Below are 15,612 nucleotides of genomic sequence, written 5' to 3'. Positions count from 1 at the left end.
TGATGCTCTGCCCATGTCCTCAGTGCCCAGGCCAACTAGCTCCAATGGAGCCTTAGCTGCAGGAGGGAGGGAGGGAGAGAGAGAGAGAGAGAGAGAGAGAGAGAGAGAGAGAGAGAGAGAGAAGCGAGATGGGGAGGGGTGGAGAAGCAGATGGGTGCTTCTCCTGTGTGCCCTGGCTGGGAATTGAACCTGGGACTTCCATACACTGGGCTGATGCTTTACCACTGAGCCAACCGGCCAGGGCTCCATTTCTTCCTTTTGCTGTTTGTGGTTCCCTAGAGATCACGACTTGCCTCTTGACTTCTCTGGGCCTCATGTTTTTAGGACTTTGATCTCCTTCCCTGAGGATTGAAGAGCCCCTCCCGAGTGGCACACCGTTGTGACCATGGTTCTCACTGGGAGCCCCCTGGGATGTTGTTATGGGGGCCTGTAGGCTCAGCCCCACTCGGGTTCACCTGGTGGCCATGCTGTCCCTTTCGTCCTCTCTGGCACATCTGACCTCCCGTTAGGGATTATTTTCCTTCTGCCTGGAAACAGTTTTCTTAGCTTACGTCTGCTCACGATGAGCTCTGGTTTTGTTTGTGTGACTGTAGCTTGACTTTCCCCAATTTCTGAAAGCATTTTGAATGGACAGAGGAGTCTGCGTGGCAGGTGTTCCTCAGTGGGGAAGGTGTCAGCCCTCTACTTCTGTCCCCAGTGCTTCTGTCCAGGGGCCTACTGGCCGGACCTGGGATGGTGATGTGTCCTCTGTCTGCTTTCAGATGTCTTGTTTCCGGTTCAGTCACCCTGTACTTAGGTGTACACCCTTTCCTAATGACCTGCTCGGGCTTTCGAGTCAGTTTTGGGTTTCCTCGGATCCAGTCCCAGGATTGGAATCACTGGGTCATAAGGCAGTTTCCATTAAAAAAAAAAATTTTTTTTTTTTACAGAGACAGAGAGAGAGTCAGAGAGGGGGATAGATAGGGACAGACAGACAGGAACGGAGATGAGAAGCATCAATCATCAGTTTTTCATTGTGACACCTTAGCTGTTCATTGATTGCTTTCTCATATGTGCCTTGACCGTGGGCCTTCAGCAGACTAAGTGACCCATTGCTCAAGACAGCAACCTTGGGTCCAAATTGGTGAGCTTTGCTCAAACCAGATGAGCTGGCGACCTCAGGGTCTCGAACCTCGGTCCTCTGCATCCTAGTCCGATGCTCTATCCACTACGCCAGGGTCCCCCAAACTTTTTACACGGGGCCAATTCACTGTCCCTCAGACCGTTGGAGGGCCGGACTATAAAAAAAAAACTATGAACAAATCCCTATGCACACTGCACATATCTTATTTTAAAGTAAAAAAACAAAACGGGAACAAATATATTTAAAATAAAGAACAAGTAAATTTAAATCAACAAACTGACCAGTATTTCAATGGGAACTATGGGCCTGCTTTTGGCTAATGAGATGGTCAATGTGCTCCTCTCACTGACCACCAATGAAAGAGGTGCCCCTTCTGGAATTGCGGCGGGGGCCGGATAAATGGCCTCAAGGGGCCGCAGTTTGGGGACCCCTGCACTACGCCATTGCCTGGTCAGGCTCCGTTTTTAATTTTTTGAGGGGACATCCATCCCTTCCTGCCAGAACCACCCAAGAGGAGCCAGCAAGCCTGGGGACCTTTCGCGAGCATGAGATGGGGGCACCCGGTCAGGGTCCGCATATGCGGGTCAAGTACGTGTACCAACTTCCTGATGTCACTCTGCCCGTGCATTGCGGGAAAAGCCCAGCATGGTCAGGGAGCACTGACCTTTGTACACTGCTGGCTTCGGGCTAAGGCTACTTCAGAATGTTGGCAGCAGGACTTGCCCGTGATTCCCTTGTGCTGTCCTTGTCCGGAATCGATGTCGAGGTTTTCTGCGTATAACACGAGCCAGTGTCTCCCCTCTGCTCTCAGGCGCGCGTGCAGAACTGAAACTGCTTGCTGGGTATAAAGTACCTGTCAGGCCTGTCTGGACCCGATGTTTGTGAGTGGTTTTCTAACCAGATTTCATTTCTTTAATGTCAAGTACCTCTTCTTTGCAGCACTTGTGTGATTTTTAAATTAAGAGGCTAAATGAGGTAAAGCTGTTTGCAAAGTGCTTGGTTCCCAGCACATGCTCAGTAAGGAAGGGTGGTGGCCACAGCTCACCAGACCCTTCCGAACATTAACTCTGGGCCTTCACAGACCCGGGGAGGTAGGAGCTGGTGTCAGCCCACTTCTGGCTGGAGCAACCGGGGAACTGCTTACCCACGGTCCTTTATTTGGGTTATCAGCTGTAGAGCCAGGACCCAGGCCCTTATCAGCCCAAGGCCACAGTCCTTTAGCACTGTCCCAGTCTGACCTTGTGGAGCTCCTGAATACCCCCAGTGCGCACATGAGTGTGGGGTCTGCCTCCCACTCTCCTGGGGGACCTCACGCGGCCACTGCACCCCAGAGGCCTGGCCTTACGCTCCCTATGGAGAGACCTGAATCTGTACCTCTCAGGCTGCTGGTTAAGTAGCAGCTTCCTAGGCCCTCTGAAAGTGGGAGGTGCTGCGCATGGCCCACCACTGGACCGCACCGCCCTCCCCTGGGCCGGGACGCCCGCCCATCAGCAGCCCCTTGCCTGAGAGGAGCTCGGGCAAAGGGCAGGGCTTGAACCAGCTGGACACGCAGAAGCTGTGGTTTCATCTGTATTTATTTCCTTTCATATAAAAGTTACAGGTTTGAAATGTCTGCAGGAGGGGGCCTATCAGCCAGGTTAGTCATTCGCTATATTACATGGTAACACAGGGAGGCTGGGGCGGGAGGCAGGGCCGCTCAGAACCCGGGACCAGGGTCAGGTCAGGCATGGCGCCTGCCCACCTGCTCCCTGGCCATCCCCACCTGCAGGGACCCAGACCGTCCTGACTGTGTCTGTCTGTCTGTCCTAAGGACCGGTTCCCACGCCCTGCCCCAGACAGCCCCCAGCCAGGCTGTGGTGCTGGACGAGGTCGCCAGCTCCCAGAGCCACGGGCGTGTCTCACGGAGGCGCAGGCCGGGAGCCCGTCAGCCAGGAAGTTCAACACACCTGGCACCTGCTGCTCGCACACTGGGACCCCCACTTGCTGCCCCTAGCCCACACTGCTCGGACCTCAGAGGGCCCGGGCGGGCAGGGCTGGGAGGGGAGAGCCCTGCCCATGCCAGCCGAGGGAGGGGAGAGCCCTGCCCATGCCAGCCTACAGCTGGGGGCCGGGCACAGGCCGTGGCTGCACCTGTCTGGGTCTCTGGCGGGGATTTGCCCACGCTCTGGCGGGAGACCCCGGGGCTCCCTGAAATGCAGAGGAACCATGACCTCCAGGATGCAGGGGTTCCGAGGGGCCACGCGCCCGGCAGAGTGGTGGGCTGGGGGGGTGGAGAAAGCGGCCCCACCCCACCCCACGCAGCACGGTTCAGACAGTGGCTCCACACCCACTGCAACTACTGAAGTGACGTGTTCAGGCCTGACGCAGCAGACCTCCGCCAGGGCCCCAGCCGGCCGCGTCCACGGCTGACGCTTCCCAGTCCTCCCTCCACGCACAGGACGAACAGAAGCGGGAAGAGCCCCGCCCGACTTCTTGATAAAAGCTGCTCAGAACCCAGGAAGGCCTCAGTGACATGGCTGCTGCTTTAACAGAATCAGCAGCTGTTATCTTCTCCTTGTCTTTGTTCGGGGATAAGCACAGTTGGAGCCTGGAGTGTGTGTGACCAAGTGCCCACTCCAGGACAGGTGAGCACTCCCACCCACAGCAGGACGTGGAGGGCGGGCCCACCGGAGCCCAAGCGCCCGGCGGCTCCCGCGGCACCTGTGTGTGGGGTGGGCAGACCTGGCCTCAGGCTGGCAGCCTCAGCAGCAAGAGTGGTTTGAACAGGAGGGTGGGGGAGGGGGCCCGCCTGTGGGGGAGGGGAGGCCAGTCAAGAACACTGTCCTGGTTCCCCAGGCCCTGGCCCCTCAGGAACACTGTCCTTCTGGGTCCTTCATGGGAGAGCCGACAGTGTTGGTGGACAGGTCTCACGAGCAGGGGGAGGAGTCCCTGTCGCCCATTAGCATGGGACAGGTAGGAGGGGAGCCCGTGGGGCAAGAGGGGACCAGAGGTGGAGTTTAAGGCACACGGCAAGTGACAGAGGAGGGGGCTGCCCGCCTCCCACAGGACAGAAATGCCCCTCTGCTCGCTCTCGATGAACTCACCGAGAGCTGCAGGCCCAGCACGGGTCAAGGGTATTTCTCGGATGGTGAGGGCCTCTTGCTCCCACCAGGCCCCACACAGCTCCAGAGGATGGGGAGAGGGGCGGGGGGAGGAGAGGGAGGGACAGAAAGACAGCAGACACTGCCACCTACTGCTCAGGGCCCAGCCAAGGGCCCAGGGTGCCATGGGCAGCGGGGCAGTGCCAAGGGCCAGTACCATGACAGGAGCGCAGAGCTCCGGCTACTGGAGGCACCGGTCGTACCTCTCTGGGTAGGTGAGCAGCTCACCACCCCCATTTTAACAAGCAGGCTAGAAAGGAAAAGTAGCCCCCATCTTCTCTGCTCTCTGCCCACCCAACTAAGTGTCCCCTTCTTTCGAGGCCACCAGAAGTGCACTGCCCCACAGGGCCCTTGGGCCTCCACTCACTCGTCGTTACAGCAGATCCAGGACCCTGGAGTAGGGAGGGTGCAGACCCTGCAGTCCCTCGCTCCGCTCCAGGCTGGGGGGTGGGCGGGAGGGGAGACGGGCGTGGAAGCAGAAACCAAACAAAACACCAGTTCACAAATCAGCAGCGAGTCCCGCCTGCTGGCTCCGCGCTGAGCCGGGGCTCCGCTCGTGGGTGAGGGAGGCAGGAGGCTGCCCGGCTCCGACGCCCGCCCTGCCGGCCCGAAGCTGGGCCGGGACACGTGCTGTGGCCACGTAACAGGTCCAACGTCCCTTCCGGCCGCGGAGCCGCTCTCTGCACCTGTCTCGAGCGCTCTCCCTGCTCGCAGCACCTGCTCCTAGGTCTTCTCTTCCCTGTCTGTTTTTCTCCTCGTTATGTTCCTGGGTTTGATTTTCAGCGAGAGTTCCCAAAGGGCCTCCTCGGCCAGGTGGTCACTGAAGTCGTTAAAGAAGTTTATGATGTCGTCATTCCTCCGGATGTCGTAGTGCCTGTGGGGAGAGGAGGGCAGCGGGTGAGAGCCAGGACCTCTCGGAGGTGACCCACGTTCTGCTCCGGCAAACTTGGTGTGGCAGAGGCGACCGTTGCCCAGGGCCCACAGGGCGGCGTGAGTGCTCAGAGCCGAGGCCACCAGCGCACAGCGCACAGCCCACACTGGGCTCAACAGCCACCTGCTCGGCTTCCAGAAGGTGTCGCAGAGCGCGTCCCTGCAGCTGGGCTCCCCTCTGCGGGGGGCCCACCCCCACTGCTCTGAAGTCTGGTGGGACAGGGTTTGCCAACCTCCCCCTTGTGTCACGACCAGCCACCAGCTTCCTTGTACAGGAAATGGGGACAAGCTGGCTGCCATCTGTGTGCAGGCCACGGGCCACTGCTGAGCCCTGACAGGCATTCTCCCACATCCTCCCCGCGGCCTGGAACCTGGGTCCCCACAGGTGCTTTACTGCGGCCCCGCCCAGGGGTGAGGGCCCGCACTCACGCCTGCTGGAAGCACCGCATGCTGTCCAGGATGTTGAACTGCTGCCACCTCTTGGAAAAATTCACCTTGCCGTCAATATAGTCGGGGTTCCCCAGGTGAACGAAGGTGAGGTCCTGCAGGATGAGTCCCCTGGGAGGACAGAGAAGCCCAGTTACCCTTCGAGACTGCTCAGAGGCGGCCGGCCTCTGGGAGAGTCAGCTGGGCCCCAGGGCAGGCTGGCGCTGGCTGAGCCGCCCGTTCTTCTGCTGCGCCGGAGCAGCTGCAGGAGCCCCAGCACCTCTGGGCGTGTCTGTCACCCTGTGTGGAGTCCCGGCCCGAGACCCAGTCCTTGGGAAAGCCAGCTCGGGCCCCGGAGGACCACGGATCTGGCTGCTGCAGCAGACACGGTGGAGTGGGGGTTTGCGAACGTACAACCCACAGGTCAACAGGAGAAACAGGAGCCCATGCTGGGGTGGGGACAGGGCCTGCTGTCGGTAGGTGCCGGAAGGTGCTTCTAAATGGACAGGACGGGAGCCACGTGACCAGCGACGGGCAGATCCTCTGCCAGGGGCCCAGCTGAGGGCCCAGCGACACCCTCACAGAGCCACACAGGGCAGGTGTCAGCACTCGGGGCCGGAGGCTAGGAAGTGAGAACCTGCTCTCCCCAGCCCCCAGCCCTGGGACCGAGCAGGCTGGCTTCTATCCCTCCTGGTGACCCCGTGACCCCTGGCACACAGGGGCTCTAATGACACCTTCAACTAAGAAGCCAGCTTAGCTTTGCTTTTCTGGTATTTCCTATGCGCAGTGACCACGGGACCCTTTCCCAGAACACGCCCCTTCACTCCACTCCAGGCCCAGACTGGGGCAGGCTGCCCGAGCTCCTCCATGCCACGTGCTCTCAGGGCTCCCGGGGACCGAGGGCCCTCAGGTGGCAGGACGCCACTGTGGGGAAAGGAGCCACACGTCTGTGCACACGCACGCTTGCACGTGCTGGCCAGCGGGTCAGGCAGAAAGGGGAATAGGATGGGGAGACGGACTGTTTTCGCTGGACCCTGCTTTTCTGTTTAAAACTGAAATAAGGGGGGAGGGAGATATATTCGGTGGGACACTTGAATCTATGTTAAGCACAGTAAATTAAAACCAATTAAAAGTGAAATAAGCTCCTTGTTACACAATTTAAAGTTTCTTAAGTTTTTTTTTGTTTTTTTTTTTGTGGGAGAGACAAAGAGAGTCAGAGAGAGGGACAGGAAGGGAGAGAGATGAGAAACATCAATTCTTCATTGTGGCTCCTTAGTTGTTCATTGATTGCTTTCTCATATGTGCCTTGACTAGGGGGCTACAGCAGAGCGAGTGACCCCTCGCTCAAGCCACTGACCCCGTGTTCAAGCTGGCGACCTCGGGGTTTTGAACCTGGGTCTTCCGCGTCCCAGTCTGACGCTCTATCCACTGCATCAGTGTCTGGTCAGGCTCCTTGTTACACAATTTAAATTTTTTTTTTTTTTTATTTATTCATTTTTTTTTTTTTAGAGAGGAGAGAGAGAGACAGAGAGAGAGAGAGAGGAGAGACAGAGAGGGGGGGGGAGGAGCTGGAAGCATCAACTCCCATATGTGCCTTGACCAGGCAAGCCCAGGGTTTCGAACTGGCGACCTCAGCATTTCTAGGTCGACGCTTTATCCACTGCGCCACCACAGGTCAGGCCTTGTTACACAATTTAAAATTAAGACAAAAGTACATCTTGACCAGGAGGTGGCGCAGTGGACAGAACGTCAGACTGGGACACGGAAGACCCAGGTTCAAAACCCCGAGGTCGCCAGCTTGAGCGCGGGGTCATTGGCTCGAGCGAGGGGTCACTCAGTCTGCTGCAGCCCCCACCCCCGTGTGAACGTACATATGAAAAAGCAATCAATGAACAACTAAGGAGCCTCAACTAAGAATTGATGCTTATCTCTCTCCCTTCCTGTCTGTCCCCATCTGTTCCTCTATCTGTCACAAAAAAAAAAAGTACAGGTGTCTTGGTTGGAAACCCTCAAGCAGGGGGTTCTCAGGGAGCCCACTCGAGCACTGGAACAAGCGGGGGCCCAGGCAGGGGGCCTACTCACAGGTACGGGATGCAGGGGGGCTCCACCTCGGAGAGGGCGGCCCGGTAGGCGCGGAAGGACGACGAGCTGTCGATCAGTGTGCAGTACTCAGCCAGGCCCTGCGCAGGAGGGAGACGGCGTCCGTGAGCATGGGACAGTGTTGAGCACCGATCCCTGGCCCCTCCTCGCCACCAACTCCCCACCCACCGCTGCCAATGCCTTAGGGTACCCACATGTTGCAACCCAGCCCCAGCCCTGGGCCCTGCCCAGCTGCACGGGGAGCAGGCCTTTTGGGGCCCACAATGCACAGGCTTGTGCTGCTCAGGCCCGTCTCCTTCTGATCAGCACCCACTGCACACAGGACCTGGAGCTCTGCACTGTGGCCCCAGGGAGCCTCTAGAGCCCACCCTGACTCGGCCAGCCCACTCCAAGCCCCCGAGTCCTCACTGCTCTCACGGCCAAGCTCACTGGCTGGCAAGTGGCCTCACCTCACTGTTTCTGCATGCAGCCTGGGCTCTTGCCTAGGAGACACAGCTGGTTCTGCCCTTTTGTCTGTTAGGTCCCTCTCGCTCTGAGAGGTCACCTCCTCCAAGAAGCCTTCCCTGCCTCCTCAGGACCTCTTATATTTTCCTGGAGCAACTGGTGTGATGTCCCACTTCTCCAAACAATGTTTTATTTTTTATTTAATTTAATTTTTTACAGAGACAGAGAAAGAGTCAGAGTGAGGTATAGACAGGGACAGACAGACAGGAACAGAGAGATGAGAAGCATCGATCATTAGGTTTTCGGTGCACATTGTGACACCTTAGTTGTTCATTGATTGCTTTCTCATATGTGCCTTGACTGCGGGGCTGCAGCAGACTGAGTAACTCCTTGCTTGAGCCAGAGACCTTGGGTCCAAGCTGGTGAGTTTTTTGCTCAAACCAGATGAGCCCGTGCTCAAGCTGGTGACCTCGGGGTCTCGAACCTAGGTCCTCAGCATCCCAGTCCGACGCTCTATCCACTGTGCCACCGCCTGGTCAGGCTCCAAACAAAGTTTTAAAACTGTCCTTTTATGTCCTACGTGAGACGAGCCTTGAGTGGCCCAATGCTCAGTCCTCTGGGCTCTGCCTCCCTTGTCAAGGCAGCTCCCTCACAAGAGTAAGGCCCAGTCCCTTGCCACATCCCCCCAAGGCCCTTGAGATCAGGGCCAAGCACCCTCCCCAGGGACGTGGCCACACTGTCCTCTGTCCTACAACTCCCACCTCTTCAGGCTGTGCCCCACCGGCCCTGCCATGGGAAGCTCCTCCCCTCCTAGGAAGCCCCTCCTACTCAGGGCCAGCCGGCCAGCACTCCCTCAGGACCTGCTCAGCCCACATGCCCCTCCAGCCCTGTAGCACTCACCCTGAAGAAACCTGCCTAATAGCGTGCCTGCCTGTGCACAGCACACCCCAGTGCCCAGCGCGGCCCCAGCGCAAAGCGGGCCTCCTAGAAGCGTGGGCCGAAGGAAGGAGCGCGTGCAGCTGGGGCCGAGGTACAGACACTGTGATGTAACGCCCCAACACCAACCACGAAGCCCCTCAGGGCCAATGGCGGGAGAGACGGGGACTGCGGAGGGCGGTGGCAGGGCAGGGACCTGCGCCCAGGGGCCCGTCCTACCCACACTCACCTCTGAGGTCTGCTTCTGCCATTCCAGCCTGCGGATGGGCGCTGAGTCCAGTGCCGAGAGGATGGCCAGGTAGGAGTTGAAGTTGTTGAGCTTCCGTAAATGCTGCAGAGAGAGGCAAGAGGCCGTGAGGGCAGGGGCACGGGCGGGGCGGACGGGGGTGGGGCAGGGCAGGCAGGGCCTGAAGGAGCAGGCTCTGGGACGGCGCCACGGTTACCTTCATGATCTTGATGAACTTCAGGAGCAGCCGTTCCCTGTCCTGGGCCTTTTCCTGTAACATGATTATGGACCGGACCCTGCGCAGACCAAAGGGAAGAGAGAGGGCTGAGCTAGCTGGTCCCCCTTCAAGCTCCTGGGGGTCCAGATGGAGACGGGACCCACTGGCACAAACCCATGGTTTGTAGTGAGTGCCCAGGACTGGGGAGGCACCAAGTGAGCCCTGTCTTTGCTCTCAAGGAGCTCACAGAACCCCAGGGGAGGCAAGAGGCCACAAAGAACTAGGCTGGCCCGTGCCCAAGACTGGGATGGGGGCCTCCAACTGTGCAGATGGCAGCTGTGGAGGGTCAAGCACGGTTCCCCAACGAGTGCTGCTGAGGGTGGGAGCAGCTCCTTGCATGGCCTCGGGACCAGCTCAGGACTGGAGCAGGCATGGGGGTGAGGAGGTCGCCTTTCCAGACACAGGAAGGCAGCGGCCAGCCCAGCACAGGGACGAAGGGCGGGCAGCCGCGCCCCTGGGGTCTCACAGCAACCACTGTCCTCCACGGGAGAAGCCGCCTCTGCTTGGCCTCTTTGGCCCTGTCAAGGGCGCCTGCCCTGCCCTGAGGCTCTGCAGGGCACACATGCATCCCTCCTAGGCAGAACCCCACAGGTGTGCGCAGAGCCCTCTGTGCCCAGCAAGAGGCCAGGCCCGAGGCTGGGCTCAGGGCCACGTGCAGCTTCTATGAGCCCCACAGACGCCCATGTCCCATGTTGGGGAGAAAGGCGGGGACAGCTGGGAATCAGCCGGTTTCTCTCCAGCAAGCAGCACTTGGAGCATTTAAGAAATAGGAGACGTTCCCCTGGTGGCAGCAGTGGGCTGGTGGGGAGGGGCGGCCCCAGTGTGACCACCGTCTTTTCCACGCTGAGAGGCTCTAAGGGTCTGGGCGCTTTTGAGCTGCATCTCAAAGAGCCAACAGTTCTGTCAGAGGTTATATTATAAAGACACTCTTGAGCTCCATTTTGCTTCAAGAATTAAAGCTACATAAAAATACCAGTGGAGTCTACCCTGTGGTGGCGCAATGGGTAAAGTGTCGACCTGGAACGCTGAGGTCGCAGGTTCAAAACCCTGGGCTTGCTTAGTCAAGGCACATATGGGAGTTGATGCTTCCTGCTCCTTCCCTTCTCTCCCTCTCTCCCTCTCTCTCTCTGTTTCCTCTCTCTAAAATGAATAAAATCTAAAAAAAAAAAATTTGTTAAAAAAATTTAAAAACCCAACAAAACAAACCAGTGGGCCCACTCCCTTGCTGGTCTCTCTCGGGTGGTCAGTGCGAGCAGGGCCGGAGTCCGTGGGGGACTGGCAGGACAGTGTGGGGCAAACCCCACACGACACCTGTGGAGACGCCACCCTTCCCTGCTGTGCCTCTGGCCCCTCAGCCATCCTCTACTCCGGGCAGCCCCTTTCCACGTGCTTGGCACCGGCTCCCGAGCGGCTCTGGTCCACCCTGGTGCCACGGCCGCAGAGCGAACTGGGAGGGGTGAAGGGCCCCTCCTCTCGCCTGCCCCGGGGCCGCCTGCGGGGACAGCGGCCCTCACCAGTAGGACATGTTGTTGAAGTGCTCCGTGAACTGGGTCAGGTTGGGGCTCTTCTCCTCATTCTGCTCTTTTGCCCAAAGCAAGACCTCGGGAATCTGAAAAAGGAAGCAGGCTGGGTAGGGCCGAGCCCTCGCTCTCTCCTGACGGGGTGTCTCGTGCGCAGCCCCCTGCGCCTACCTCGATCTTATAGAAGAGCTCGGCATCCAGCAGGGTCAGCTGCTCAGCTATTTCATGGCTGTGGAAGTCGTGCAGGGTCCCCGGCCTGGAAGGCAGATGCGCGGGGTGAGTGGGGATGGTGGGGGCTGGGCGGGAGCCGAGCAGGCTGCAGAGCCAGGAGACCGAAGGGCGACCGCCGGCCTGGCTCCACAGAAAGAGAACACGGGCCACAAAGGGGGCTGGCTCCTCCCTGGGACCACCATGCCAGACCCCTTGTGAGACAGGGGACAGCTTAGCTGCCCAAGAACTCCGGCCCGGGGGAAAAGAGATGGTGCCACGTGAACGGAGGCTGACCCACTCACTCACAAACACCTGCACTGGGTAGAGGGAGCAGGCAACCTGTCGGAACCTAAATACAGGGTCCTGGGACGGCGGGGCTGCCGAGAACTTAAAATTAACAGCTGCCGCATTAGTGCAAAGAAAATTCAGAGCTGCCTACAGCCCCAAGCACGTTCACCTGTCCCCTGTCTCCTGTCCTGGTAAGCCCTCATTCTGCTGTGGCCCACTTCCCGGTAAAAGAGAAGAGGCCCCGCGCCCAGGAAACCCACGGGGCGGTGCCTGAGCCACCTCGGCACAGGATGGGCAGAACTGGCTCGTGAGGCCTTGGGCTGGACAGGTGCCCAGAGGAAGCAGAACGCAGAGGCCCGGGGACACAGCTCCAGCCAGACGGACAGCTGGCGGCTCACCTGGCTGCCACCCCCCTGGCTGCCAGGGGCTGGTCGCAGTTGGCACAGCGGAGCAGCTTCTTCTGGTCCACCTTGTCCAGGATGTTCTTCCTGAGCACGCGGGCCAGGCTGAGCTCCCCGCTGCACACCAGGCGGAAGACGAGCTCCATCAGCAGCTTCAAGATCTCTTCTGTCAGCTCCACTAGGCTAAAGGGCCAGGGCCACAGTGAGGGGCGGGGCCCCAGGGCAGGAAGAGGACCGCTGCCCCTGGGTCCCGAAGCTCCCTCAAGATGCCCGAGGGCCATGTGGCGGCCATCAGCAGTGCTGGGAGACCTCTTACAGGAAGACAGCTACAAAAGGACCTGGGATGGCTGCCCGCATCCTCCTGAGTGCTGGGCTGGCCCCAGGGGTCATAGCCCTGGGCTGTGACTCTTATAGGAAGACAGCTACAAAAGGACCTGGGCTGGCCCCAACGGTCAAGTGACCGTTGTCCTTTCAGCAAACACATGCTGGCCCCCCACAAGCACTGGAGACCACGCTGGGGCCTGGACTATGGAGACAAGTCCCACGGTATCCTGCCCTGAGGGGCTCCTGGTTCTGCAGGGTAAGGAGTAACTGAGAGGTCCCCACTCCTCAGACAGACGCCCACAGGACGCCCACATGTGGAGCGATCCCCTAACAGAAGGGAAACGCCGTGGAGGCAGGGCCCGGGTTCTTTCCCTCCACAGCCCAGGAAGGGGCGGCCTGATGCGGGCTTGCTGAATACACGGAGGTGAAGAGCCCTGTCAGGGACTGCGGAGAGCTGCGGGTGGCATGGCAGGGCACGGTCACTGTGGACCGGGCCCGAGCTGCATGCAGGAGGGACATCCGGGTGTGGGCGGGGCTGCTCTCGGGACAGGTCCCTTTCCCAAAGCAGGCTGGAGCGAGCCCTGTCTGGACCTGTGGGCATGGAGCCCGGGTGATGCAGGTGGTGTGACAGGGTGCCCATCTCAGCAGGGAAGCCTGCACTGGCGGGGACCCCGCGGTCCGGAGGGCGGAAGCACTCACCAGAGCTCATCCACCACTCGCACCAGCACGAAGAATGTGTTCTTGCTGACGCGTTTCTTGAACGTGTCGGCGAACGGAGAGAACTTCTCGTATGTGGAACACGCGTTAAAGAAGTAGCCATTCTCACAGGGTCAGGGCAGGATGCCGGGGGGCGGGAGGCCACCCTGCAGCTCCTGAGGCCAGCTTTCTGCCTGAGGGCCATGGTTCTGCCGAGCTCTGTGGACTCCACAGACCCTCCTGCTCCTTTTAGCCTGCTGCCCCTGGTCAGCGGGAGCCCAGGGAGGAGGGCTCACCAGCCAGCTGCGCTCAGGGCCTTGAGGCTGGAACAGGGGGTGCTGAGAGCCTGAGGTCGGGCAGTGCTGGTGGAAGGACTCTCCCACCAGCAGCCATGGACGACTAACTGAGCCTCAGCTTCCTTGATTAAGTGCAGGCACAGAAGGCGCTGTATGCGACATGGTCACGACCAGGTATACAGTGGTTTTTACAGCTGGGGGACCGCACAGGCACATGCTCAGTGGCAGCATGTTCTCAACAAGCGTGATTTGCAATCACCTGGTGAGCTAGGCCTGCGAGTGGCTGGCTGTAAGGCTGCAGGGCCCGAGTCTCTGCAGACGGGCCGTCACTCCAGCGCTGGGGCCGGGGCACGTGGACAGTGGAAGCCAAGGGTGTGGGGGAGTCAGGGGCCAGCAGCGGAAGCTAAGGGGGGAAGGGAGAGCTGGGACCCCAGACTTCCTACCCCAAGTGACAGAGCATCCAGCAGATGGCAGTCATGGGCTGTGACGCAGGGATGTGGCCAAGGAGCAGAGGACCCTGGGCCGGCCCACGTTTTGGGACAGGATAGGCGGATTGGGAGCTGACAAAGTGGTATCAGAAGTGGGTCCTTCCAGTCCCCGGGGCCCTGAGCGGTGAGCACAGGCAGTGACACTGGTAAGGGTGAACCTGCAGGCAGACACAGGGCAGGAGCGGCTGGGCCAAGGCCACGCCTGCCCCTGGGGGAGTGGGTGCCAGCTCAAGTCTGTTCACTGGACCTTTGGTTCCCCGAGGACCCACACATTCCCGCCCATCACCCCAACGCCCCGGGGCTCAGCTCAGAGGCTGCCGTTCCTCTCCTCAAGGTGTCAATGCTAACTGCTCCAGAGTCACCCACTGGCCACCACTGCCACCAGCATGCTCTCTGCTTGCACTCACATGAGCTCGCAGATGGGAAAGCAGCTCAGAGAGGAGCCGCCTGGGGCCCCACAGCTAGGAGCCCGCAGACCAGGGCTGCCCACCCCCTGCTGCCCTGCGGGCCACGTGCCCCGAGTGGGGCTGACAGGGCCAGGGAAGGAAGGATATCTGTACTGCAGCTTCTTGATGAGCTCCTCGGGGGTGATGAAGGTCCTGTAGGTGGTCAGGAAGGCCTCGCAGTACAGCACCAGGTCTAGAGGGAAGAAGGACTGGTCAGCGGTGCTTGCTGCAGGTGTGTCCTCTCGTCAGACAGCGAGAGCAGACCTGGTGGCGCAAAGGGTCTCAAGCATCACAGTCACGGAGAAACAACTCAAACTCAGCAGGATCTCGCAGCGAGACCACAGGCAGTTCCGTTAGACGGCAGAGCCCAGGGACACAAGCCGGGGGGATTTCCACACACTGAGACCTAAGGAGAGGTTGAAGGGCAGAGCCTGGCACACTGCTGGAATATGTAGGTGGGCACGGCTGGGTGCTGGGGAGGGCAAGGCCACCTGGGGAGCCTGGCTGCAGCAGGCGGGGCACGTGGGCTGCCAGCTCGCCCACGGCCTCCCCTTCCTTTGGAGGGGCCGGTCCTAGCCAGGGACTCCTGACCCGTCCAGAATCCCAACGGCCCTCCCAACCACACAACCCCTGACACAGAGGGAAGGGAGTGGACGGATGCTTTAAGTGCAGGCCCCTCCTCAGACAGAGGGCCTGGCCTGTGAACCTCAGAGCCGTCCTGGGTGGGAGCTGAGGCGCAGGTCCTGCTTTGACTCCAAAGCATGTGCTCCTCACAGGGAGGCCGAGCTCTGTCCACACACACGCTGCTGGCATTTCCTTCCTCTTTGTATTGATTGATTTAGAGAGAGGAAGGGAGAGAGCCAGGAACATCGATCTGTTCCTGTGTGCCCTGACTGGGGGTCGGACCGGCAACCTCTGGGCTTTGGGATGATGCTCAACCAACTGAGCTGCCAGGTCAGGGCGAAATTTTCTGAACACAGACTCCCTTTCTGTCTTTTCTCATTCACCCTCCTCTTGGGTGGAAACACCTCAGGACCCTCAGCGCTCTGGCTGAGCAGTCTGAGCAGTGCAGGCTCGGCTGAGCTTGGCCCCGGCCTCTGCCTTTGCGGTCACCTCCCAGGACACAGGAGAGCAAAGCACCACTGCTGCTGGGCCTGTGCTGGGGCGGGGCCCGGCCGGAACAGCTGGAGCTAGGAGGGAGGCCAGCGGGCAGGAGCCACGGCGGAGTCCCACAGCATCCTGCTCACACTGCTCCCCGATCCCTGCACCCACACAGCTGTCAGGTTTGGCCTTTTGTTCGGAGGGGTTGAGCAAGGAAGTGGAGATGGGTCCAGCACAGGC

General features: G+C 59.8%; 1 protein-coding gene across 12 annotated transcripts in view; it reads right to left on the bottom strand.

Moving 5' to 3' along the window:
• Positions 1-2,679: 2,679 nt before the first annotated feature.
• The window catches only part of RAPGEF1 (Rap guanine nucleotide exchange factor 1), a 149,956-nt gene continuing 137,023 nt past the window's right edge, over positions 2,680-15,612 (bottom strand). For all 12 annotated transcript variants that reach the window (XM_066255911.1, XM_066255914.1, XM_066255921.1 and 9 more), the window contains 10 exons: positions 14,380-14,464; positions 13,045-13,137; positions 12,019-12,204; positions 11,294-11,378; positions 11,117-11,211; positions 9,543-9,621; positions 9,329-9,430; positions 7,702-7,799; positions 5,623-5,751; positions 2,680-5,137 (listed from right to left, as the gene is read on the bottom strand). In XM_066255911.1, the coding sequence (XP_066112008.1) occupies positions 4,987-5,137; positions 5,623-5,751; positions 7,702-7,799; positions 9,329-9,430; positions 9,543-9,621; positions 11,117-11,211; positions 11,294-11,378; positions 12,019-12,204; positions 13,045-13,137; positions 14,380-14,464 (1,103 nt within the window). In that variant the 3' untranslated portion in view covers positions 2,680-4,986. The remainder of the gene's footprint in view (positions 5,138-5,622; positions 5,752-7,701; positions 7,800-9,328; positions 9,431-9,542; positions 9,622-11,116; positions 11,212-11,293; positions 11,379-12,018; positions 12,205-13,044; positions 13,138-14,379; positions 14,465-15,612) is intronic.

This window comes from Saccopteryx bilineata, chromosome 2 (genome assembly GCF_036850765.1).
Source record: "Saccopteryx bilineata isolate mSacBil1 chromosome 2, mSacBil1_pri_phased_curated, whole genome shotgun sequence".
Lineage (NCBI taxonomy): Eukaryota > Metazoa > Chordata > Mammalia > Chiroptera > Emballonuridae > Saccopteryx > Saccopteryx bilineata.
The sequence above is the reverse complement of the archived record's forward strand: the minus strand, read 5'-3'. Positions and strand labels throughout refer to the sequence as shown.